At 40.5% G+C, this 27995-nt stretch overlaps 1 protein-coding gene across 1 annotated transcript; it reads left to right on the top strand.

Annotated features, from left to right (window-relative positions):
* Positions 1-909: 909 nt before the first annotated feature.
* On the top strand, positions 910-25957 carry GPNMB (glycoprotein nmb). Its single transcript, XM_014603211.3, has 12 exons — positions 910-1123; positions 6028-6180; positions 7304-7447; positions 11608-11781; positions 12658-12816; positions 14134-14442; positions 15864-15902; positions 18787-18909; positions 19470-19572; positions 20784-20989; positions 22378-22465; positions 22996-25957. Exons 1-12 carry the CDS (start codon positions 1033-1035, stop codon positions 23147-23149), a joined length of 1743 nt encoding a protein of 580 aa, XP_014458697.1. The 5' UTR covers positions 910-1032; the 3' UTR covers positions 23150-25957.
* Positions 25958-27995: the final 2038 nt, after the last annotated feature.

Raw genomic sequence — 27995 nt, 5'->3', positions numbered from 1 at the left:
GAGGGCCATGCCCCCTGCTGCAGAGAAAGGCAAAAACCCCTACAATCCATACCAATCTGACCATGGAGTAAAATTCTTTCCTGACTCCGAACTTGGCAATTGGTCTGACCCTGAGTGGAGGGGCCAGAATCTTTAGCCAGCAACCTTTGGCTTTGGTCCCAGCAGGAGCATTGGCACACCCAGTCAAAGTCCCCAGCCTTGGCTGTAACCAATATCCAATGCATCTGAAGGCGGCTTAAAAACACTCTGAAACAAATACCAGAAAGGGTGGCAGATGAGGGCAACCAGCAAAGTTCAGAAACAGCGGAAATACACACAGTAGAAAATCGACACAGCTGTACCTAGATCTTCCCTGATCAGTGGCTATCCATCCTCTTCTTGAACAGAGGAATATGATGATATCATATAACTAAAATACATTTTAAGTCCAGAGTGTGTAATACAGAACAACGTTTTCAAGAGTGCATCAATGTTGAGATCAGTGCTAAGTATGAACCGAAGATGAGCTGAAATCAACCATTCACCATTTAAGTCAGAAATGGGACCATCACATCCTCCAGATACCATGTGAATCAGCAACAGATTCATCAAGGTTCATCAAGGTTTCTGCAACAGGTTGAGCTGTTGCAGAAACAATTGCAAGCCAAAATAAAAAAAGAAGTAGCATGTCTTTACTGGCAGAATATGGCTTTAACTTGAAACTAAATAATTACAAAACCTGAAAACAATGCAAAATTGGTACAGAAATACCTGAGGGGTAAATGGCATGACTCTAGGCGACACTCTTAGAAATGCCAGTGCGTGCTTAAACGAGTGAGTCAGAAGCACATGAGCTGAAAAGTTGAACAGAAGACAAAATCATGCCTCTCTGCTTAATACCATCACATGATGAGCCCTGCAGCCCTTCATTTAATCAGTGAGGAGGAGGAGGAGAGCAGTGAAATATTATTCTTGCTTCTCTGAAGAGGCTGGAGGAGCATTAAAGTTAACCTGTGCTAGAACAGAGTCTGTTCACCTGCACGTGCAACACATATGCTCACTAACACCATGAAAGGTTTGTGCTGCCTGGTCTTCCTTGGATTCCTCCTCCTGAATGAAGGGGTTCTGTATACCACTGCCAAACGTGAGTGTTTCACTGCTTTTCTCTCACCTGACCAGAGATGTTTAATTTACTGCAATCAAAACTATGTTGTTTTTTGTTGCTGCTATTCTAAACTGTAGGCTTTTGCAGATTCAGGCGGACCTTTGAGTATTTTCAGGCTGTAGTTGCCTAGCTGCCAGTCTAGTTGAGGGTTACCTGCCTCTGTGGCTGCAAATATGATTTGAGGTGGAAGAGCTACTCTGCTACCTACTTCCCCTACCCAATCTTCTTTAGGAACAATTCACCGAGGCCTGGGGTTGATGGGGACTGATCTGTTATTAACCTCCCCATGCAGAAAGAGTTTAGGAGAGGAAACTGAGACTCCATTGACCTCTTTTTGTTTCCATGAGCAACATATTGAAAGAGCTGTCACTTTTTCATTTCTCCAGCAGAAATAGCACAGCAGCTCAGGGACAGAAGTCCAGCTGAATGGGGAGCAATGTGCAAAGATAGACATTTCTCCTCTTCCAAAATCACAAAAGTTTATCACTATTAATAGTAATCACTCTCATGGATTGTATTATTAAACTACTGCTTTGCATGATACTTCATGGTCACTTGCTCATGAAGACTTTTAACAGTAAATGAGGAAAACATTTCTCTAAGTTTTCTCTGAGTTGTAGTTACTCTAGTTTCTCTCCATGTATTAAAGGAGCTAGTGCTGAAAGTAAGTGTTGGCCTGAAAATGCCTTGGTTGTATAATCCTAAGATTGTGAAACTTCTTATATTTGATTGAAATAAACAAAGTATGTGCTAGGGGGCAGGGAGGAAAGAATTGCCTTAGAAACTTGTCTAGTTTGTTAGATTTTTTTTTTAATGATCACATTTATTACTAAAGCTGAACAAATAGATAGATACTATTGGTTTACTGACAATTTAAGTATATTGAAAAACATTCAAGTTTAACGCTGAAAATTTTTGGTGAATTAAACATGTAAAAAAATGTTGCTAGAAATATTTCATTTTGACAGAATCAGAATGTTTGAATTTCAAGCTTTATAGGTTTTATCCATGTGCAAAACCCTGAAAATTCAGTATCTAACTTTTAAATTAAAAAACTTAAATCCTTGGGAATCATGACCCCTGTGCTATTTATGTGACAAAATGTTTGCCTCATTCATGATAAAGCAGTGCACCCAATAACCAGGTGATTTCTATGATGTTTCTGATCCTATATAAAGTTCAGGAAAACCTCTAGGCTTTTGATGCCAGGCTTTCCTGATTTCACCAAGAAATGTAATATTACACCACCATGCATTATTTGACATGTTTCTACAGGTTATTAATTACATTGTTTCATTTGGCCTCTTGCTGCATATGACCTTCCGAGTTGAAAGGTTGCCAATGGTTCTTGAAGACCCCATGGAAGAATTTAACTTTCTCAGCAGGAAGAATATGAAAAGACAGTCTTTATAAGCTGCATTCACCTTGATCATTTTAAAAGAGCAGGTGTTCCAAGGGGAGAGGGTGTGTGTGTGTGTGTGTGTGTGTGTGTAACTTTTGAAATATAAATAATTTGACTTTATAATTATAATTGTTTTATTAATTAAATCCTTTCCCAAAAACACTAGCTGTCTTAATGACCAATTCAACCACTTTTTTACATACCGTCAGCCCACAAGTGAAAGGGCAACATTATTCCTGGGGTAATGGGACAAAAATTACACATAAAAGGTGCAGACAGAAGTGCAGCTCGCTGGTCTAACTCATGGCATTTCACAGAAAGTGCCATGAGTTAGACTGATCCTCCTGACCCACCAGACATTAGCTGGAGAGGGAGGGGAAGGAGGTCCATTCTGGGGTTTCTCCTGCCTGCGCTGGCGGGTGTGGATTGGAGCCTGCTACCTCAGCGGGCTTCAATCTACCCACCCCAGCCTCCAGCGCCAGCCGGGCATCACCCAGAATGAGTTCCCTCCACTCCTTTCCCTATACCCTGCCTCCCATTCTGCATACAGTATTTAAAGAAATAGCAGTATAAGGGCCAAAACTTTAGCCCTTTGGTAGCTCATGCATTCCTTCTCAGAACTACTTGAAAAGTGTATGTCAGCCCAGCCCTGCTCCTGGCATGTGCAAACACAAGTTAGCAAAGGTGCTCTGCTTAGGAGCGCCTTCATCTAAACCTTCATGTAATTAATGTTCAGAGTGTCATGGGATAGGGACCTTTTAAAGTACTTTGCAGCTGTGTACTCATGTTCAGTCATGGGTGTACGGTACTTTCAGGCAAGGGACAGAAATTACACATAAACCAGTAGAAGTGATCACAAACTGGTTGAACTCTGTAAAATGCCAGAAGTTCAATGCACATAAATTGCTTTTAAAATGGCTGAAATCAGTTTAAGGTAAACCTTGATGGATGTAGTATCAGACTTAACTATTTTAGGTTAAATTAGTTTATTGAACTTCTGTCCCAGATCCCCTCCAGATTCAAGTTAACTCACAGTCCCCTAACATCCCATGATGCTTTGCATCTCTCCCACAAATGCCCCTTCACATGGTAGGTGCACTAGCCTTGGCCCAAGCTTTCTGCTTCAGCCAAGCAGGGAGCTGTGCTTTAGTGCACCCTGACTTCTGATCTGGACCACTGCAGGCAGGTGGCTGCATTTTCAGAATCAAAAGGGAATGTCTGTTCACTTGCTTATTGGTTGAATCTACACAGCTTAGACTAACCTGCAAAGATTGAATTGATTCAGTCTTGGGCTTTTTGACTTTCTGTACTTAGTCCTGTTGTACTCAGAACAGTTATATTTAGAATGAATTTAGCCTATTGTCACTCTGGTCATAGCTACTTAAGCATTCCAAGCATGAACAGATCCACTTTTTTTATAAATTAAACCAACCCCATAATTCCATTGGTATGTCCTGCTGCATGTATAATTTCTTCAATACAGTAGAGAGAGGTAGTTAGCTATCTCTCTGAACCAGTTAGTCTCTAGGGTCCCTGTCCTGCCTTCTTCAGTATGGCAAAAATGCCTGTAAAACTTTCTTTAATTCATCTTTATAAGAAAACTAGCCAATTGCCCATCAGGAATGATGGGGGGTAGGGGAGAAGAATGTGGGAATGGAGCCCCATGCCCCCCCCACCTCACCGTCCAGACCTGCTTGCCCTTTAACTATTGCTGCTTGGGTCCAGGCCCACTCCCCCCATCCCTGCTGCAGTGGCAGGAGGGGGGGAGGAGTGGGCCTGGGCCCAAGGGTGGGGAGAAGCTGGCCCGCCGCAGCAGGGGGAGCAGCGGGCCTGGGCCAACCCGGCGACAGTTGGGGAACAGGAGGAGCGGGCTTGGAGCTGATGGGGGAGGAGGGAGCAGTGGGGCTGGGCCCAAGGAGGGGAGGAGGCCTGAGCCCAAGCTGAGGAAGAAGCTGGCCCACTGCAGTGGTGGGGGGGAGCAGCAGGCCCTGCCCGACACAGCAGTGGTTGGGGGAGGGGAGGTGCAAGCCTCCACCCTGCTTGGGCCCAGGCCTACTCCTCCCTCACCCTCTCCTACCCCCCCATCGGCTCCGAGCCCGCTTCTCCCATTCCCCTGCTTCCTCTGGGTCGGCCCAGGCCCACTGCTCCCCGCAGTGTAGCAGGCCGGCTTTTCCCATGGCTTGGGCTCAGTCCTCCTCCCCCACCATGTGGGGCCCAGGCCCACTCCTCCCCTCCCCCCACCACCACCACTGCTGCCGCAGCATACCCACTATTCTCCCAACCCGCATTGGGCCTGCTCCTCCTCTCACCACCACCAGGTCATCCTGTATCGGGCCCTGCAGGCAGCGGTAACGGAAGCGGGAAGGAGCGGGCCGAGGCCAGAGCTGTGGTCTTGCTCCCCCCCACCCGTGCCAACACTGCCATCACTGGCAAGGAGTGGAGGGGAGGGGCGAGGCCAGCTCCAGTGGTCTCGCCCCCTGCTCCACTCCATCATTGCCACCTGCAGGGAGCACGCAAGGGGGGCAAGGCCTCGCCCCCCCTGTTCTGTCCACTCTGTTGCCCCCACCTCCAGGGAGCAGGGCAGGGGTTAGGGTTAGGGTTAAGGTTAGGCCTCGCCCTCCCCCCTCCATCCCCTGTGTTACTGCCATCATGGCGGTGCTCCAGTTAGTCACCAGCTCCTGTTTGAATGCTTGTTCGCACTCGGATTGGCTTTTTGTCAGCCAGTCAGAGCACGGATAAAGCGTTATGGACAGACAGATAGAAGTAGGCTTTTATAATATTAGAATACAACATAGCAACTAAAAAAAAATGTCAATTTTAAAACTGTGGGATGCAAACATCTCCCTGCCACCCCATTCCCCCTTCAAGCTTTAGTGGAGAGAAAAGAGGGTGTGTGTTTTAGCTCTTTCTAAAACTAGCAGAGAGAAGTGTATGTATGTATGTATCACATTTATGTTCATAATAAGAAATGTTGGACTTTTTCTGCCGAATGTCCTTTGTACCTGAGGTGTTTCCCCATTAGTAAGTTCTGATTCCACAATGAACTGCTTATATAGAGTAATTTTGCTATTAAGAGGGATAGGGTTCAGCTGCTTGAATTCTTTGAACAATCAGGGCTAAGAGTTCACAGTATCATTCCACATTTTTCAAATCAGCTTTTGCGATGTAACTTTTGGTTTACAATCCACTGAGAAGATTTTTCAGGTAGTTCTGAGAAGGAAAGGAGCTACTGAAGGGCTAAAATTTTGCCCATATGCTACTATTTCTTCAAGTGCCTTTTGATACTCATATAACTTGCACATACCCTAAAGAAAGGAAAGTCTCAGAAGAGTTTATTATTGATAGACTGAAAGACACGAGCTTTATTTACAATGATAAAGTTCTCTACATTCATGTCAGTGAAGGTTTTGGCATTCAGTGCATGAATATTTTAAAATGAAGGCAAAGAAAACATTCATATTTTGTTCATTTTTCTGTCCAGAGTTTCAAGATGTGCTGAGCCATGGAAAAACTTCTTCACATGTCAGGTACCATAAGAAGCTGAATGGCTGGTCTCCTGATCAAAACAACTGGAATGAAAAACTTTATCCATCTTGGGAAGAAGGAGATCCCAGATGGAATGACTGCTGGAGAGGTAGATCTAGATGTGGAATAGTAGTGTTCTGGGAAATGTAGCCTAAAAAAAATCAAATAGAATATAATGTTATGGACAGTGCCTTTCAGAATGTATATATCCCAAAGCAGTAAACAATTGGGTCTAGATTGCCATACATTGTCTGAAGCAGTGTTACAGTATGTGCTTAACTATTGCTTTACCCAGTGATTCTCAGTCAAGGTACCATAGCACCCTGGGCTTCCTTGAGACCCTGTCAATGGTGTTGTGGGGTGCCATCCACTATTAGCACTGTTAGTTTGCAAACATGATTCAAAAAGAAACTAAAAGACTTCCAACGGGGTTCCAGAACGTTAACAACATTCTAACCTTTTGCGGTCATTCTGAGTTCTTGGCAACAGAATAATTGTTCTGACGTGTTTCCATAGTCAAAGAATGAGTGAAAACTGAGAGCTGCCCTATTCTGAGGGATACCTTGAGTCTAAAAAGATTGAGAATCACTGGCTTAGCCTCAGTTCATATTTTACTATTTTTGTTCTGTTTTTATAAGTTATTTTGTCTTATACTGTATGTTGCCCTGAGCCCTTTCTGGGAATGGTGGCATATAAATCAAATAATTTTAAAAGAGTAATATCAAGACCACTGCTTCTATTATTGTAGAAGGCACTTAATTTAAGTCAATGGGTCTCTCTGAAACTGTTTAAACAAAATGTCTCCTCTCTTTGATAATCTTGTTAGATTTTAAGGGCATTGCAGTTGGTTAAATGACATGGGAAAGATTATTTTCAGAAGGATTACTTCAATTAAATATATCATATTATAAGAAGTCATAGAAATTCAACTTGCCCTTAGCAAGTATAGACAGGTAATTGGAGCCAATAGAGCTACAATAGTGGAACTACTTCTGGATATCTCTTGGCTCTGATTTTTGCACAGTTTTAATGTGATTAATATTTAACATTGTTTATTCAAATTATGCACAGATCAAAGAGGTATTTAGGTGCCTAAACTATAATTGAAATATATTTTATTTCAGTTTGTTAAATTGATTTTTAATAGGAGTTCAGGCATCAAAATACCTCTTGGGATATGGCTTCTTAGAAGGGACCCCTGTATCAATGAAGTCTAATTTTAATTTCTTCAGGAGGAAGAGTGGTAGCCAGATTGACCACTGACAGCCCAGCTCTAGTGGGCTCAAATGTGTCCTTTGCTGTGATCCTAGAGTTTCCCAGGTGCCAAAAAGAAGACAATGATAGCAACATAATATATGACAGGAACTGCAAGAATGGTAAGTAACAACAGTACTCATGTACTGAGAACACACCTGCCTATGATATTGCTAATGAATTCTTCAAGCTGTTAGAACATGACTCAGAAAACTTGTTACTGCACAGCCCAGCCCAGTCACTGGACTTAATATTGGCATGATACAGCCAACGCGGAGGTCCTTCTAACCCACTTTATCCAACTGAGATTCTTCACTTCAGGATTTCTGAGCTCACTAAACTATTATTTATTCTCTTACCTTCCTAATATTCCAAAGGTAAAACAAACAGAATTAAAAATATATATACATAAGCTGAGACTGAAGTTGCAGCAAATTGAGAGAATTTTCCATATTAAAGGTAAATCTTTCCCCTGATCAGACTAATTTTAATTTAAAAGGATATCAGAAAATAGTCTTATATCACCATAACTTACTTTATATCACTTCACTGTAACTCAAATACTTTCTGTAGTTATAAATGTTGTGCTTTACCAATGAGAAAATATGTTGTTTTAATTCTAATGATGATTATAGATTATTTGGAAATAAGTGCAATGGAAGCTATCTGACAAAGGAAACAAACTACATTTTTCAATTAGCTATAACTTCCGTTATGCCAAGATGCCTCCAGAATGAGGCTGCGACCCCACAGACTTCAATGAGACAGGAGGCTTTGGTCAACAGTATTAGAGTATCTTTCATCGGAGCCAACAAAATTATTGAAAATGATTAAAATTTCTTATCTCAATGAGAACAGACCAAGCAGGAAAAAGCTGGAGTTGTAATTTGAAAAAGCAGAGGAATTGGGATGTAGTAAATTGTAAATCAGAAATACTGTTCAGTTACCCATTCTGTTCATATTTTCTTTTTAAAGACCAAAAGGCAATAATGTAGTTTAAATGGATAATTTCAGCACTTTGCTAATGTAAGTGCTCTGGACCTGATAATACCTGTTAGCACTAGGAAATTACACACTAACCACACTGCAACCAGAATTAGTCTCTGCCTTTGGCCTTTTATGATACACCATAAACAGGTGGTTCACGCATCTTTACATATCTCACCCATATGATTTGCTTATGTACAGTATTCAAGACAATTTCAATAATATCTAATAGATGCACAGGATGAGTTTGTATAAACTGAAGTATAAGAATACAGGAAAATTAAAAGTGTCATACTGGGTCAGACCAATGCACCATCTAGCCCAGTATCCTGTTTGGTAGTGGCAGTAGTTGAGGCTTTAGTGGGACAGCATAGGAATAGGGTTATCTAGAGTGAATTATTCCATCATACCCTCCCTGGCACCCATTATAACTAATTTAGAGATGTTAGAGGATACACTCCTGACTGTTTCTGTTTAATAGCTATTAATAAATCTGTCATTCATAAATTTGTCTACTGTCTTTTGAAACTGGCTATACTATCTGCTTCTGTAACATCCTGTGGCAATGAGTTTGACAAGTTAACCACACACTGCATGCAAAAGTATTTTTTCTGTTAGCTTTAAACCTGTCTCCTGCTAATTTCAGCAGCTGCCCTCTAGTTCTAGTATCCTGGGACTTGGCAAAATGACTATGGAACTGTTATTTACCCTCATGATTTTATAGACCTCTATCAAATCCCCTCAGCCTTCTCCTTTCCAAACTAGAGTCCTGGCCTTTTTAGTTTCTTCTGATAAAGAAGCAGCTCCATACCCCTCATCATCTTGGTTGCCCTTCTCTGTACCTTTTCTAATTCTACTATGTCCTTTTTGAGATGCGGAGGCCAGAACTGTACACAGTATTCAAGATGGGGGACACACCATGTATTTGTGGTGACATGATGATATTTTCTGTTTTGTTTTCCATCCCCTTGTTAATGATGCCCAACATCAGTAGCTTTTATAGTTGCCACTGCACTGAGCTGATGCTTTTTTAAAGAACTGCCTACAACAGTGATTTTTAACCTGGGTGCTACAGCACCTTGGGATGCTGAAAGATCCTTTGGAGAGTGCCATTGCACCCAGCTCCTGTGAAAGGAAGTAAGCACTATCTCCTCCACATGCCAGGTGCCCTGTGCCAGCCCCAGCTTCCTTACACCATTCCCTGTGACCCCACCCAACAGCTCCGGGAGCACAGGAGTAACAGGGAAATAAGCTAAGCTGAAAAGCACAGCCCCCCACCTCCCTGGCAGCCCCTGCGCCAACCACCCCAAACTGAGCAATGTGCCCTGCCACGTGTAAGCAGGTAGACACAGGACCAGGCTTTTTCAGCATAGGTCATTCCCTCCTGATCTCATGCTCCCAAACCTGGTCGGAGGAGCCCTGGGGAATGGTGGTGCTGGTCACTGACATTCAAATCCCTGGAGGAGCAGTGGGAGTGGCAGGCACTATGCTCACCTGCTTGGGTAAAGGCAGGGAGAGGGCAGACAATGACAAGGAAGGGCAAGGCAGGGTCCTTCCACCTGCCACCCTCACTTGGCACCAGCCTCTGTTCCAGCAGCTGCTGTCATGCCTTTTTTACCTTCTGCAGGGACAGCTGCCTTCTTCAGGGGTATAATGACCCACCCCTAACACCCCAATCTGCCCTGCTTTGCAGCCCCTGCCACCCTTACTCAGTGTGCACCATTCCCTGCCATGCTTTCAGACGTGCCCTGACTGCCTTACCACCCTATTAGATCCTTCTAATAGTGCCATGGAGCACAAGAAGTTAAATTGTGTGGGTGCATCTACAAGAGACATTTACTGCACAGCAGACTAATTAGCTGTGCAGTAAATGTCTCAGCATCTACATGTGTACCCTCATTAGGCTGCCCTAAACCAATGTACTCCACAGCAGGATAGTACTTGCAAATAGTAAATACAAGTACTATCCTTCTGCAGAGTAAAACACTCTGCAACAGCACACGTGTAGATGCTGTGGTGGCTGGCTGGGGCACAAGGGTGCTTCAGTGTGGGGCCAGCTTGCTGGGTAGCCCCGCACTGAAGCATCCTTTTGCCCCAGCCAGCATCTCAACAGCATGTTGAGCCAGGAGGAACAACACTGAGTTGGCAGGCTGACCTCTCTGGGCCCCATGGCCAGCTGAAGCTGCTCTAAACCGGCTCAACATGCTGCGCTCCTGGGCACACATTCAAATGGTAATAACTCTGGAGTTTATTGTTCTGGAGTTTATTGCCTCCAAGTGCACAGTCAAATGGTGCACCCTGGAGCAATAAACTCTGGAGCAATAAACTCCAGAGTTTATTGCTTTGTATTAATTGCACATGTAGATGCACCCTGTAAGAAAAAAAATAGTCATTAAGTGGGATGCCACTAAATTCTGAAAAGTTATAGAGCGGTGCCTTGAGTTGAAAAAGGTTGAGAATCCCTGACCTACAGTGACTGCACAGTCTTTTCCCTGACTCATAACAGGTAGTTCAGAACCCAGCATTGTGTATGTATAATTAAGGTTATTTTTCCCTATGTGGATTACTTTGCACTTGTTGACATTGAAATTTGTCTGCCACTTTTTTGCCCACTCACTTAGCTTTGGAAGATCTTCTTGCAGCTCCTCTCTGTCAGTTTAGGATTTCATAGTTGGTAGGGTTGGAAGGGACCTAAGCAGATCATCAAGTCCGACCCCCTGACGTGGCAGGAAAAAGTACTAGGGTCAAACGACCCCAGCAAGGTGTTCGTCTAACCTTCTCTTAAAGACCCCCAGGGTAGGAGCCAGCACCACTTCTCTTGGAAGTTGGTTCCAGATCATAGCCGCCCTGACTGTGAAGTAGCGCCTCCTGATTTGACTACCTGGAATAATTTAGTATCCTCAACAAACTTGGAGATTTCACTGCACACCGCATTTCCAGGTCATTGATGAAAATGTTGAACTAAACCAGACAAAATAGTTCCCTGCAGGAACTCACTTTTGACCTCCCTCCATCCACATTCTGTTCTTGGCTGTGCCATTTTCTGTGTGACCATGGGCAAGCCATGCAGAAATCTGTGCAGTATTGCCCTACTCTAAGTGAAGACAATTATATTGCCCTCAGAGCCTTCACGGAACTGCTGTAAAAATGAATTAATCAACAGATATGAGTAAATGTAAATCTGTTCATATTTGTGCTATGAATTTAGCACCAGGAAAATAACAGAAAAAAAGTTTAACTTTATATAAAAACATTCATAAACATCAATCTGATCTGTAACAATTTCTGCACCTAGATTCTACAGACTTTCTTGATGATTATGTTTACCACTGGACTAAATGGATTGATGACTGTGTTTGGAAAAACTGTACAAGCAACAATACCCACCGTGTGTTCCCAGATGGGAGACCTTTCCCTCACCATCCTGGCTGGAGGAGAAGGAACTTTGTCTATTTGTTTCACACACTTGGTTGGTACCATGAAACTTGTCTTGGTCTTGTTTCCTAACTCATTTCTGTAATGCCTTACATTAGAATTCCATAAGAAGAATTGAGTGAAAGAGTGGCAAAGGGATTCAGAGCTGCTCGGAGGGAAGAGCAGATGTTCTACTAACTTCTCCAGGTTTTGGAAGTCAGATATTTTCATGATAGGTTCTTTAAGACTGTAGATGCACAGAGCTACAACTTCTGGGGGGAAAAAAATCCTTTCTTAATGGTACTGTATAGCAACATTTATAGGAAATCTTGCCTAAGGGAGTTGTCGAATCTCCTTTGCTGGAAGTTTTCAAGAAGAAGCTGTTTAAGTATTTGTCTGGGATGATTTAGGAATAATGCAGCATGCATTTATGGAGAGTATTGGATTAGATGGCCTTTGAGGTCTGTATCAGCTCTGTGATTCCATGATTCTAAACTTTCCATCCTCTGGATTTGCAATGATTCAAGACACTTCAATTCAAGACATCCTTGCTATTGTCTACTTTGTAAATGTAAAGAACCTGACTTAGTCTGGCAACATTATTAATATTTTTATTATTTATTAACATAATTCAGTGACACTGGGGAGATGAAGACACCTTAATTCATGCTTTTTATCAGGCCAGTATAAGCTGAGGCATTATTCTAATGCCTTTAGAAGCTTGAAATTCAGAAAAAAGTAATGGCATTGAACAGAATGCTGATATGAAATGCTGTTAAATGTTAGAAAGGTGTATGTTTGACAAATGGAGGATAAGAATAAACTTTCTGCTTTGATATAGACAATCCAAAATACCGTAGAAAGTAAACTTAAAAGTTTGTTTTAACTGGTCACAAGAAAATGTCTGCTATACATTTATGTCTCTGTGTAGGCCAGTATTACCAAAAAACTGCAGGCTCTTCAGCAACTGTTTCAATCAACACAACTAATATTGCCCTTGGCAAACATCTGATGGAAGTGCTTGTTTACAGAAGAGGCCATCGGACATACGTTCCAGTTGCAACAGCAAGTGCTCCTTATGTTGTAACAGGTGAGTGTGCTGCCAGAAACCAGGGCCCCCTCCCATTCCAGGGCAACAGCTTCCATCTGATTGAGCTACCCTCCCTTGGGCTTGCTCTACTTTTTGAGATCCCACAAATCTTCCCTTCTTAGTGGTCCAATAGATTAGTTTCAGGAAGACAGCTAGAGTGTTCTAAGCAATGCTTAGCCCAGTGTATTGGAGGCACTTTGCTCTCTCTGGGTGAGAGGGCGGCCCATGACATGTTCCCTGCTCCCTGGGAAAATGCCCTAACTACTAGGCTATTGGGCTAAAAGGTCAGAGAGTCGTCCTACTACTGTGTCAAATAGTTGCTAGTCCTGGTGTTTCTGCAACTACAGTTTCAAGCCTTACCTTGAGTTACACATGCAACCAGGTGATTTTGTTCCATCCTGAAGCCTACACAGCCATACTGTAGCCTACTGAGCATGCTCAGAAGGGAAACTCAGGGCAAACATTGCTACATGAAATCCAAACCATGTGTAAGTGCCAAAAACCATTATTCTACAGCTACATAAGGACGACAGAGGCATGTAGAAGTGAAATGGGAATTAGCTCAAGGTGTGGGTTGGGGTTCTATCCCCCTTCCTCTCCCCCCCTCCCCCCCCCCCTTAGTACTCAAAAATATCTCTGGACTTAAAAGTTGATGCAGTTCTGCTGGAAGATGTTTGAGGTCTGTCCAAAAGGTTCTGAGTGCCCTCAGTCTCAGTGGAGTCAGTTGAATATGCTGCAAAATAAACACAATACTTTGTAGAAATTAGTCCTAAATTACAACTTTGCTGCTTAACAAGCATTAAGATCAAGAAAGAGCTAGGCTTCATACTGTCTGGAATGAAGTTCTCATAATATATTTGTTAAGAAAATGTGCAAATGGGCCCACAACAATGGCTAGTAACAGTGAAAACATAGGAAGAGGGATGGTAATGTATGATGCCAGTAACAAACTATTTATCCAGAATAATATAAAGCAAAAATGCAGACCTTTTAATCTGTGCTACAAGACTCTTAACTCATGCTATCCTAGACTGGATTCATTTAAAATAAAGATTAAGCTAATTGTTTATTTCCTGTTCCTTATCTGAAATATTTCTAATAAACAATGGAAACCTTCAAAAGATGCACAGGATTCCGGTTGCACATTTCACGGTATTTATTGACATCTCCATTCAGAACAGAAAAAGAGAGTTAAGTGCAGATTCAAAAATTAAATATGAAACCTTAATATGATACAAGATTGTGTGTCACACTTCAAGCTTTGTAGTTTGAGAGTAGTTGAGCCAGTTTTTCACTTGCTTTAATTTTTTCCTGCAGACCAAATTCCATTATTTGTGAACCTTTCCCAGAAGAATGACCGCAATATCTCAGACTTTATCTTCATCAAAGACTCACCTATTATATTTGATGTCAAAATCCATGATCCTAGCCACTACCTTAATAATTCTGCTATCACCTACAAGTGGAATTATGGAGATGGCAGTGGCTTATTTGTATCAAACAGCCCTATTATAACTCACACGTATACACTGGAGGGAAACTTTACTTTTAATTTAACTGTTCAAGCTATAAAACCTGTACCTTGTAAGCCAACAACACCTACTCCACCATATCCCACTTCATCAGGTAAGAGTTTTTCAAACAACAGTGATATTAGAGAACATACTAACAACACTAATATAACAATATTTTTAATTTTACAAATAGAAAACTTTAAAAAAGTTACTGCGATCCGAGTTGGAGCTACAAAGTTTTTGTAAAAAACCCTGTAAACTTAAGAGTCCAAATCAATAACAGGATAAGCACATAGGCTTAAATTACAGATAAAAGGCCTGATTTTTATTTATACTAAGGCAAATTTTGCTACTTGGAGAGTGTAAAGGAGTCTTCAAGTGGACATTATTATATCTAACTTTACTTTAAAGTCGGAGCAGTATTAAAGGTATTAAGACTTGTCTAAACAGAGAATAACTCCAGAATAGCTCCTTGTGCAGACACTTTTATGCCAGAATAAGTGTTTATATGGAGATATTTGGGAATAACTATTCTGATATATTTTCATTTTGGAATAACTTAATAGGATAAATTAGATTTAGGATAAATTAGAATGGTTCTAAATCTAATGTATCCTATTCTAATTAAGAATGATTCTAATTTATCCTGGTCTCATATTTTGCTTTAAAATGTAAAAAAAAAGAAACTCAAGTTTTGTCTACATACAGTATTGTTCTCAATGAACTAGTCCAGATTAGCTCGACCTACAAACACTCTTATTCCAGAATGAGGGCCTTTTTTCTAGATTAGCTTAATCCACGAATAAATTCTCTTGATAGCCATTAAGTTTTATTTGGAAAAAGGTACTTTTCTTCTAAAATAAGAAGGACCACATGTGGAGTTAATCTGGAATTTTTGTTTATCTTTACATTCATGTGTACTTTATTCCAGAAAAACTGTCACTATGTTCATTACTGATTTATATTATGATATTTATATATAATATTTATTTTATCATAGAAGTTTACTATTTTAAAAGCTTTTTAACTCCAACTTTGACAGGTATAAAACACCTATAAATAAAACTGGGAGTTGGCCAATAATATTTCAAATTCTGAAATATAAACATGCTTTTTCACCAAATTTTTTTGGGGGAAAAAACAAAATATTCATGGGTTTCCCCTCTGGTTGAAAAAAAGATCCACTGTAGGCTTAATAAGAAGTGTCTGTTTAAAAAAATGTATTTGAATTCCTAAGTTTCCTGGCTCCTTATTGGTTTACTGATTTAAGAATGAAAGTATTAATTTAAGAATTTGAAACAATTGTTTACATCCACCAAAGGTTTGACACATCACCTTCCCTGGCTTATCCACAAGTGACTAACATAAAGATGTTTTTAGTGTGAAACTAGTAAATGTGTATGAATCATGCTACCTAATTTAGCACTGTACAATGCAATAAGTGATTTTAATTTAGCCCTCGTTCCAAATAGAAAATAATTACAATGCTGTCATATTTTTGGATCTGCTACTTATCAAAATGATCTTTTACAGGGACAAAAACTCCAACTACTACTACAAACAATACTGCTAGTAAGTTTGTATCTCTTGTGTATATTTATAGAATAATTTCCTAGTACATTATTTTCTCTGATAACTACAGTTTGATTATCATTAATTTCCACTGATATTCACACACACTTCTTATGGCCAGTCTCTCACATTTGAGGAAGGGACTTGCCTCTTTGGTCACCTTATAACCCTCCACTCCTGAAGCCTCCTCTCACCAGAGTAATAGTTCAATGTCTGTCTGTAGCCTGCAGTTCCACGCTCCATTTTAAATGATCACATCCAATCCCCTTTTTCTTAAAAGGAAAAGTTATTTATCGACGGTTACTGTGTAGATGACTAATTAGCTTCACAGTAAAGCCTCAGTGTCTACACATGTGGCCCTATTAGGCCACAGTGAACTAATAAACACCCAGCATATAAACTATCCTATGGTGACGTTATTTGGTGGGCCACAAAGCACATGTACATGCTTACAGGACTGGATGGGGCACCAGGGTAATTCAGTGTGGAGGCTGCCTACCAGCTAGCCCTGCACTGTAGTACCTTCATGCCCCCACCAGTCCCTCTGCAGCATGCTGAGCCAGGTTGGTGCAGCCCTGGGCTGTCAAGGTGACCCCCTGGGCACCTGCCAGCTGGGGTGCTCCCCATCAGTTCAATGCACTGTGGTCCCAGGTGCATGTGTAGGTGCTACACCTGTAAGCAATAAACTGGTGTAAACCGCACTGGAGTTTGCGTCGCACTAATAGCATATGTAGGCATGCCCAGAAAGTAGAAAATAAAGGAAAACAACTCTTTATGAAATATAAGCAAAATATATAGATAGCAGCATCCAGGATCTCTGTCCATAGTGGCTGACCCCATTGCATCTCAGGCCTGCCTCAAGCTGCCCTTGGTGGCCCATGGTCTCAATGTTTTGTTTCGTCAGCCAGAGCATCCCACGATTGGTGACTGCCAGTTGTGCACTATCCAAATATGGTTTTCTACATCAGTGTGGCTTAGAACTTCAGTGGCAACTCTGTACCATACAAACAATGCCCCTTGCCTAGAAAGAATTCTCCAGAGGTTGTTGAAGGCAGCTTTATGTCCACTTTCCACAAGACAGCATAAAGGGATGGTAGCAATGACTTTGGCCTACCTGTTTGTTTGAATGTGTACACAAGTAAAAACAAGTGCCATTCAAAGTTGACTGGCTATACTAATTTGCTGTCCTCTAATAGTGAATAGCTACACTAATCATTAGGATAAGCAGAACTGTTGGGCTTCTAACTTAGTTAGAACATAAATGACAACAAAATTAAACCCTTGCGTGCTGAAGACTTAAAATATCCTTGTTCTGGCAAAGCAGCCAGTACTTTGTTAGTCTGGATGCCCTATGGTTTCCCTAGAAGTTGTAGGTGTCATGTCCCCAAAAGGTATTTGACCACCTGCTTCTAGATAGAAACTTAATTAATTGTTGTCAGAACTTCTTGTAGGTTTCCCTGTACAGAGTTTCTAAATCAGGCAAATGGATTTAGAACATACCCTACATAGCCATATTGAATTTACGGCTTGATTCAATACCCATTGAAGCAAGTGCAGGTCATTCAATGATTTGGGTTGATGTGGGATGAACATAATTTTTTCAGACATACAAACAAATATCCAAAATGAGTATCAAAAATATAGGCCATAAATGGGGCATATTGTATAGGTAACATACACTAAAAAGCTTACATTATATACACCAAGAGACAGATCAAAGTAAGGTAAGTACTAAACTTTATATACCTTATCAGGGGTGGATCCAGGGAGGTGCAGTGATGCACTTGCACCCCTCTTTGATTCCTGGCCCATCCAAAGTTTAAAACCAACTGCCTGAAAGTGGCAGCAATATTTCTATTCAGGCAGCAGCAAGAGAGTCACTTGACTTTACGGTTCATTATAATCTATCTGATTCCTTGTAAACTCTTGATTCTTCACATGTTAACAGCCCTCTCTCATTTTTAATGATCTTGATGTTCCACTGATTAAGCCAGCCTTTCTCCTGCTAGCTGTCTGGTAGCTGTTCTTTGTGTAGTTTCTATCACAGTCCTGCAGACTGTTTTTGACTCTAGCTAAAAACATTAATTCAGGTCTGGAAACAGTAACTCAGGTAAACATAAACCCAGGTGTGGAAATGACTTTCAGTGAAACATTGCATACATTGTCAAGATGCTCAAGAAGGCTGGATTTAATGAATCTGAGAGAGGTGCACGTTTAATTTTAATGACAACAGAACTAACACAACATTTTTTGCTTATTTTTTGCCTAGTTTGTTGAGGGTTTTTTTTTTTTAGTATAATTCCAGTAATGTTATATTTGTTTTCAATCTTGAAATTAATAATATAGAAATATGCTCTTAGCCTATTAGTAAAGCTTCTGGTTTCTTTTTACCTGGAGAAGAATGCATGTTGTATTATATGTAATGATGCACCACACCATTTGCACCCCCCCTTTCCAAAATCCCAGGTCCACCCATGTACTGTATCACAATAAACACATACTGGATCTGATTGCAAAGAGTGAAATTATCTGCTGGTGGGTATAATATCTGTGATTAATATTCTCAGACATTAAGAAAAATCCTTTCCCTAGTATTCTGCAGAGCCATGCAAAAGAAGCAGTTTGGTGGGAAATTTGGAGCCCTTTTTAATCTCTTTCTTCATTTTCTTGAAGTTTTGAAGATGATCCTTAGAGGGCAGTTGTATCACTGTTCATTTTCTATTACATTTATTTGCGGAGGAAAAACATTTTTTAAATTATTTTAGTTGCCTTCCCTGTGGCATGAGAGAAATAAATCTCTTTTGACTCTGCCTTCATAACATGTATTTTGCAAAATACTCTTTAGATGTAACTAATAATATCTTTTTCACACTCAACCCAACAGTAACTACCAATCCATCTGCTAATCTGGCTTCTCCTACCAGTGCAAGTGTAATGGAATACACTCCTGATGGAGGCTGCCATATTTATAGATATGGACACTACAAAGCTGTTATCTCCATTTTAGGTAAGTACATAAATAAGTGAGGAATAGGAAAACTGGTCATGTAAATCCCATCTTGCTTATCTCATTGACAGGCTTCTATTGTGTGAACTTCATAAAATGGAACTCTAAAAACTTTTATTTATGGTTGGGCCTAGCTTCTTACAATTTGATGTAGTTAGCTGGCTGTGGTTGGTTGAAGGGGTTGGGTGTTTTGTTTGCTTTTTAGTTTATCTTAGTTTGTTTTGTTTGTTTGTTTTTACACCCTGGTCTATACAGTCACTAAATTCTAAAATAATGACTAAAATAAGGTAGTGATAAATTGTAAAAAAGAAAAAAATTAAATTAAAAAAAAGGTAGAAGGCAACAATCCAATATGGGAAGCAAATTACATGCACTGGAACCCTTTTATGGTTTCTACTCTCTCTCAAAGGGAATTTTGGGAAGATAGAGGGTTATAAAGAGACAAGACCTGAGCTGAATGCTATCTGTTCACCTGCCTTAGCAGCTTTTAAATGTGAAATCTTCAAATTTTTGTAGTCTTTGAGTACCCTGAAAACTTGATGGTCTATTTCCTCCCTTAGAGGCAATCCTTGAGGTAAATATTATTCAAATGACAAGTGTCTCGATGTCAGTGGCCCAAGCTACAAACACCCTGGTTGACTTCATTGTTTCCTGCCAAGGGAGGTAAGTATATAAATGGAAACCTCCTCTGTTGAAAAGTAACCAGATACTAGATGCTACATGGATACTTGTGCAGCTGCATGAACAACAGTTGGTAACTGCTGTGTGCTTCTATCTGCTGATAGAAACCAAAGAGAATGCAAGCCTAATTTGTAGTGTCAAGAGAAGCTGTTATCAGGTTCTTGGGATTCAGACTAATATAACAGGCCTACGTAAAATAACAGAGCTTATTGGTGAGCAGAAGCAATTCTCTGTTTGTTAGGCAAAGAGAGCAGAAATGTAATTTGAAATGTTGGCACCCTAGGTGGCATGGGGTTGGAAGAAGAGGGGAAGTAAACACTGACCTCAGCGTGCAGGGGCTGCTGCAGTGTTGGTACTAGTACAGGCTGCTGCTGCCTCACAGCAAGTTCCCCAAACAGACAGAGCCAGAATGGCAATCCCTGTGAATTAGTGCCCAGGACTCACCTCCCCATCCCCAAGTTACGCTAGTAAAAGACAATTTTAGCCCTCACAGTACAACAAAAAGTGGCCTGCTGAAAACGGGAGGAAGCCCTCATTCTAAATATTATTTCGACATTTGTATAAGCACTTGTTGAAATCATTCCTCGATTGGAAAGAGTATTGTATTCATATTCCTAGTTCCTGGAAAGTGTATGGACCTGAAGGTTCTGTAAGCTGCCAGGAAGTTTTAGCAGCATAGCTGCAAAGTCATTTGTTTTAGAAATAATTCTCAAGCTGATAGGACATTCCCGCTTCATGTGCTAGTGCATCTAAAAATCTCCATTTTCCAGTTGGTGAACTGCATTCAATTTAATGGATTTTATCAGCTGATTAGGTAAGATCATTCTGGATTTTGACAAATGTGTGTAACAACTGGTAATTTTATACTGTATAAGCATAGATAATGCCAAACATAGTTGTGGGGTGATGTACACTTGCAGGAGCCAAGTGGAAAGAACACAAACTCCTTTAGTCAGAAAATGGGGAATGATATGCCAAGCAGCTAATTTAATGGAAGATTAAGGCTAATAAGACTGAGCCTGTACTTTGTTACAGAAGTTTTATGTCCGTGGAACATCACGGATTCCAGTGAAATGGAACCGTGATAAAACTGGCGTATGAAAGTAGGGAGTCAAAACTAGAAAGTCTATGAATTGAACTAATAGGAATCCACTGACAAAATGCATTCTCTTGCTATTTCCTCACTTCCCTAGTCTTCCTACAAATGCTTGCACAACGGTTTCTGACCCCACATGCCAGGTGCCTCAGAATATGGTGTGTGAGTCCGTTGAAATTACTGATGAATGCTTATTGACTATAAGAAGAGCCTTCAACGAGCCTGGAACCTACTGTGTAAACATTACATTGGGTGATGACACAAGCCAAGCCCTCGCAAGCACACTGATATCTGTAAATGGAGGTGAGTCCAAATGGAAAGGATGTGTAAGCCACCTTCCCCTATCTGTTTTGTACCTTGAAGTATCTGCACTTTGTTTCTTGCTCCTCAAGCAGAGCCTTTCTAGGAATCAGTGGGCAGATGGTTTGTCTTTCCTTCTGTGCATAGCTCTATTTTTGGGCAGCTGAGACACAAGTCAGGTGCAGACAAACCAGTTAGGAACTTAGGAAAAACGATTTGTGGGATAGCAGACTTTCTGTGCTCTGAGCCTTCAGGGACCAGGTAAATGCAAAATACACCCCAGGAAGAAGGTTGACTCTAACTAGCAACGTAGACAGCCTAAGAACTAAATCCTCTTCTACTTTCATATATCTATATATCACTAATGTAGCTGTCTAGTAGCAGGTTTTTTGGCACTTATGACAGTTGTGAGTTAATTTCTACTTGTGGTAGAATAGAGTCACCTTGCATATACATTTCCTGGGATTGGTAAGAAATGAGAGGGGGAGGAGGACCCTCCCACCTACTTTTTAGCTCAATAGCTTTGTGGTTAGGGCCCTCGCCCAGGGTGCTTGAACTTTGTAAGGCATAATTAGTATGTGTAACTGGTTTAAATTAATTGTGCAATTAGCCAGTTAATTGCATAATGCTGATAAAGCATAGAGGGATCTTAAGTGCCAAAGATTCTGGTTATATGGCTTATGGTTAGTAGCACTTCCCAAGTACCACTTATGTATGTGAAGGTGAAATAGGATTTTAACAGACACTTGTTTATCCAGCTCCATCTAAGAGACCTGTGGTAGAACCAGGAACTGAACCCAGGTCTTCCAACTGTTAGGCTTATACCCTGACCAATAAACCATTCTTTGTTTTTTTCCTAATTCAGTGTCTTCACGTCCCTATTCACTTTAAAAAAAACTGGCAGAGTGCCCTCAGGTGGTTAATTGGCCTAGAGGTATTAAACGTAGATAAGCTTTTCAAGATGCAGACAGACATTTAGGAATTTCTGAAAATCATATTCAGAAAGTCAGCTGCACTCTCAAATGTCTATGAATCTGGTTTTAAGTCCCTTTGAAGCAAGTTAAATTCTGAGGGATATCAGCTAGCCCTTCAGTATATTTTCATTCTGTAAAGTAATTGTATGTTAAGAGACAGCAAGCAGTATCTCATGTGTCTAACATACAAAGTCAGATTCAGAGCTCCATTAACATCAGGAAAGGATTTGATTCTACAGTCTGTAAACGTTTTCATGTTCTCCTCTTCTTTTTTTAAAGTGCTTACCATGAAAGAAGTATTAAATATGCTGCACCTTTTAAATCTACCTGTCAGAAAGAACAATGATGCTAGACAGTTGTATCTTACAGCAAAGATAACAAAGCTAATATTTTAAACATTTTGTGTTCAAATTCCAGGATCATCTTCCAGGACAGCACAAGGTGTCTTGATCTCCTTTGGTTTCTTGGTGGTGTTTGTGGTCATTGTGACTTTCCTTCTTTACAAGTAAGTTGTTGGGTCTAATAGGAATAAGCTGATCAGAACAATAAAAAGAAATTGTATAGATATTCTGTTGTGTAAAAATGAGAATTTATTTCAGCTATGTCTATATCCATATTTGTTTGCTTTCCACAAATATTCCACCAAATTTACTGGCTACAGTTCTCCCAAAGTCATCAGTATTTCCCAATAAATTCTTTAAAATTTGAATATATAAGCACAAACAAGCTCCCACTTCACACATGCCAATTGCCAAAAAATGCCATATTGCTACTTTGTCAAACACACCCAGCACAGCTCTGATGTGCTCAGTCTTGGTGTGCTCATTATAGTGACACTAAACTCTAATGGCATTTTTTCCATCATGAAACACCACAGAGTGGGAGCAAATGGCAGGGTTTTTTTTGATGGCGGTGCTCCCTATTGTGGTCTAATACAGTGTAGAGATATATCTTTGTATTCATTAGTTGAATCTTAAAAAGGTACAAACACTAAAATACCCTTTTAGTAACAAACTTGAACAATGTTTCTTTCAGGAGATACAAAAAGTATAAACCTATTGAAAGAAGTACAGGACAAGCCGTGAACCGTGAAGTACTGAGCGTTTACTTCAGCAATTTCAAAGCAGTTCTTTTTGGTGGAAGCAATGAGAGGGATCCTCTGCTGAAAAGCAAACCAAGAATTGTTTAAATCTTTAGTCTAACTTCTAATTGTACACTGTGTATGGATGGGGCTTACATCTGAACTGTGCTTCAATGAATGTCTCCGTTATATAAGCACAGGGGTCTGGCAAACTGCAAATGCATGTAGATTGATCAATAATATTTTGTGGCCTCTTTCAGAGAAATGAAATAGCTGAGATTTGCTTATGATCTGACTCTAGAAAGCAGAATAAATTTAAAAAAGCTAAATATTTTGGAGTCTTAAATAAAGATTCCCTAGTGCCAATGTACTTGCTTATTCCCCTGTTTGTATGCATCTCTCAGTCTGTGTTTTGTGAGATAGAAAGATTTGGCTAGTAGCCATTGTGATCACTTTGTAAATCTAAATTACTAGTATCAGGACAATAGACAAAGTAGTGCTACTGCCTTTAGTAAAGGTTAGTTTGACTGATTGGTCCTGAGGATTCTGAACTGGCAAAGCAATAGGCAGTAGTGGGTTGTGATCCTCCAGAGGAGGAGACACACGTTAGGTCTACAGATGAGGATTAGGATAGCAGTGCTTCATGAAGTTTAATAGAATTCAACTGCAAGAGCTTTTCCCCACTTTTCTTACTTTGTTCCATCTAAATAGCCATAAGTTTCTTCCATTCCCTTCTTTGACTATTCCCCCATATAAATAAAAACCTCAGGCAGAGTTTTTCCAGCTCCTGCTTTTCCACTAAGAAGCCTATGAAATGGTAAATCCGACAGATAAATGTGGCTTTGCTTGCTGCCCTGTGTTAATTTTCAACTACAAATCTCCCATTGATTTCTTTAGTAAAACCCTGTCTTTTAGCCAGTCACTCTTGTAATTCCATGCATAGAATTTGGGACTGGGAATTTTACTGTTGCTGTCTTAGAAATAAAAACAAGAATGGAAGTGAATTATGGAAAGAGAGTCTTGCTTGTGGAAGCAAGAAGAAGGATCAGGAGATGAGTAAATAGCTATCAAGGGTCTAAACAGGTGATTTGATGCAACAATTAAAAGTGGAACAAAACTAACTCTTTTAGTCTTTTAGATGGGTGGTTAATTTCACTCAATTAATTTCTGAAAACCAATCACTGACAACCTATACCCTTAGAATCTGGAGCATCTTTACAACTTTCTTCGTTCTTGGAGAGAGAGAGAGAGAGAGAGAGAGAGAAAAACCATATTTTGCTATGCTTTTAGTAGCAGTTGCCTGATGCCATAAATGTGACCCATCACACACATGCACACATCTTTTAATCATTTGAAATTTTCAACAATTGCTCATTTGTGACACACCTCTGTGACTAGCAGTTGCTCTCACAACTTGCTCCTTTTTTAATTCTACTGTGGTCATTTGGAAAAAACATGAGTAAAAAAATATCAAGTTGGTCACTGCCATGCTCTTATACATCTTATTATTTGGGCTTGTTGCAGAAATTACTGGGTGAAGTACTTTGGCATATGTAACAAACAGTACAGTCACAGTAAGTTAGACAAGATTAACTGAATGGTTCTTTCTGACCATAACATCTATAAATCTAGGGGAGAAATTTAAAACAAACAAACAAACAAACAAACAAACAAACAAACAAACAAACAAACTTGAATGCAACCAAAGAAAGAATGAAGGAGATAAAGGAAAAGTCCTCAATAAGGTTATTAAGATTTTTTGACATATGCATTAAATCCTAGCAATCTAGCATTCATATTTATGAAGCATCTATCACTTTGGCATCTATTGCTAATTTAACTACAGCCATACACCATTCTAACTTGACACAGTTTATCTAAAGAACCTGAACAATCTAATCTGTTTTGAGAATGCCAGTGCATAGGGATGAAGATGGGTAGGTCATATCCCTTAACATAGGGATTATGTTGGGGTGAGGCTAGAGAAAGTGTCACATAGCCAAAACTCTACTATGTTCAGTGATAATTGGCTATAAATTCCACACTGTACTGCTGTGTCCTGGCAATAAGTGAATGCCATCCAAGGCTATTTTAAGATGCAAACAATTCAAGAAAGTTAAAGCTGACCACTGCCTATCCCCCCCCGGGCACTTTCACTGCGCTGAATGGAGCTCTGACACAGCTAATTGACACATGAATTTAATAAATGCGTGCAGCATTGATACCTTAAATAGGCATAAGGTGTTGAGTAGATTATGGCTGTAGTCTGCATTTTTCTTGTTCAAAAACTGAAGACTGTAGTTTCATACCACAGATAGGAGCTGAAACTTCGTGTGGCAGAGAACAGGAACACTGATCATTTATTTGCATGTTGATTAGAATTCCTTAAAAAAAAATTCTTCAAATGCATTTTTAGCCTTACAGAGAGTATTAGTAAAACTTGTATGTACACACAGTCCTAGTTTTCAGATTAAAAGAGCAAAATTGTTAAAGAAAATATATAACACAAACTATGATCTTAAATAAAAGTTGTTGTTATACATAGTGACAGGAAAGTGGTAAACTGTATTTTGTCGGTGTTCCTCTAACTTGGAAGAGGGGAGTTTACTGGATTCCATGATTCAACCAAGGATCCCAGTTCTAGGTTCTAAATAAATTTTCTTTTTAAACAGCAACAGCATGTTACTTCCAGGAGAATTCAACAAGCTAAGCAAGAGATCAGAGGCATCTAACACTCATTTATACAATAAGTAGCATTCTGCCATGCTTTGAAATGTAATTCATTTTATACTTTAACCTAAATACATTTAACAGCTTGCAGAATGTTTTAAATTTCATGCCAGCTGATTAAACTTTTACAACCTTTTATTTTCTGTCTTTGCTGCAATAACTTCCAATAAATCTAGTTGTATGTAATGGGATCTGACTGCTGTATTGGAAAAGAAGCTATCTAGTGATTTCAAAGAGATGTAAAGAGGTGTGTAAAGGGATGGCATGAAATCAAAGTCAAGTGAGTCATCTAACTTCTAATCCTTGGAAGAGTTGCTACCCCTAAAAAATGAACCAAAGGAATTTGCAGTTATTTTTAGTCCTCTTTATGCCTACAGGGTAACAGGCAACATCATGTCATCCTTTTCTGTTCTTGGTGGTGAATTCTGAGTTTTCAACCGCTTCTGTTGTCTTTCTACCTAAAGAACTTGAAATGTAAGAAGAGCTCTCTCAGCCACCAGGCCAAAGCTGTGGAATTCAATCCCAGAAAAGATCAGGATAAAACATAATTTTATTTCAGATAGAAGTTGATGAACAAGTGGTAACAAATGTTACAAGACATGTAAACTTCAAGCAAACCCTTAGCATAACCAGTAGTTTAGAAAACTATACCAAATAATTGCTCCTCAAAAAGGGAAGAGATTCAAACTTAAGTAAACCTCTTGCTTAAAAGCAGTATAGTATCAAACACTAAATCAAGAACAAGTTGTAATGTAAGTGCAAATGTTGCAAATTTATCTCATTTTGAGCTGTGGAATTGCATTATTAAAAATGACATTTTTTCCTAGGCAATTAAAAATATCTTTTCAGATGTTGTTAATGTTATTCCTACAACAATGTAACTTTTAGGCAGAAATCTCCAGAGGCATTTTCTTTGGAAGTCATAATGATGTGAAAATGAAGGCTTAGAATAGATTTGCTCTTCCCAATTTTAACTGTAGGGTTGCTACTGTGACTAATGCCTTCAGCCTGGGCTGTAGTGTTTAATGGTCACCACAGTAACAAATATGCTAATGTATTCACGTGAACTGTCAGAGATAAAGACTCTCAAACTCCTCCCAGGACATAACTTCATGAGTAAACTTAGAATCGCCTCTAACCTTTAACTTTTTGGAGGAGGGTGGAATTGGGTGTAGTAGGGTGGAGTGCTAAACAAAAGCAGATGGGTCCAGACACCAGCTCTCTCTGCTGTTTCCAGTATATCATATGACTGCAGTGGAAACATGATGCAGCAGAAAATGAAATAGTTTGACAAGCATGATTTCAATACTTCATGATATTAAGCCCTGAAGTAAGCTGGGTGGAAATAAGAGGAGCAGCCGGCTTGACACCCTTTGGTCTTCAAATGACTTTTTTCTCAGGCTGTTCATAGATCCATAGAAAATGAGGGTTGGAAGGGACCTCAGGAGGTCACCTAGTCTAGTGAACCCCTGCTCAGAGGAGGACCAAGTATCTCATCCCAACCGAGGCTTTGTCTAGCCTGGTCTTAAAAACTTGGAAGGATGGAGAGTCCGCAACCTCTTTGCATAGACTGCTCCAGTGCTTTACTATCCTCTTAGTGAGAAAGTTTTTCCTAATATCTAACCTAAACATCCCTATTCTTTGTAAGTGCCTGTCACGGCGGGGTTCTCGTGGAGGGCCGTGATCTCCTTGAGGCTCTCTCACCGCGCTACTTCGGCCCGAGGGCACCCTCCATTCTCGCCTGCCACGTCTTGATGGAATATGTAATAGGGAGGCTGCCTTGTGTTTCCTTGGGCACGTAAGCTCCTGGACCCCTCATGGGTCTCCCCATATAATGGGCGCTACCCAAGCACCCCAGCCTTATGGGCTATGCGTGGCTCCTACCTCCCCTGATACCACACCCCAAGCCTCGCAGATGTAATAGATGTTGTCCGGTCTGTACGCCCGCTTCCCGGGCCTCCTCTCTAATGTGGCCCACTCTGGGCTCCCTTTCTCATGCCCAGCTTCTTGCTGGGACTCTTGTCTTGCCCACTCTGGGCCTCCCCTGCCGGTGTGGTTCCGCTCAGGGACTCTCTAGCGGGCTTCTGGTCCTACAGGCCAACCGCGCGGGCACCCTCTCTGACCCTGGCTCACCGCGCTGCTACTCCCTGTCTTCTCGGGGCAACCACAGCGCCCTGCCTCGGTCTGAGGGGTGTTACCGCACTAGCCTGTGGCCGGGCTCGCT

This window comes from Alligator mississippiensis, chromosome 5, assembly GCF_030867095.1.
Source record: "Alligator mississippiensis isolate rAllMis1 chromosome 5, rAllMis1, whole genome shotgun sequence".
Classification (NCBI taxonomy): domain Eukaryota; kingdom Metazoa; phylum Chordata; order Crocodylia; family Alligatoridae; genus Alligator; species Alligator mississippiensis.
Note: the sequence above shows the minus strand (reverse complement) of the source record. Positions and strands in the feature narration are given on the sequence as shown.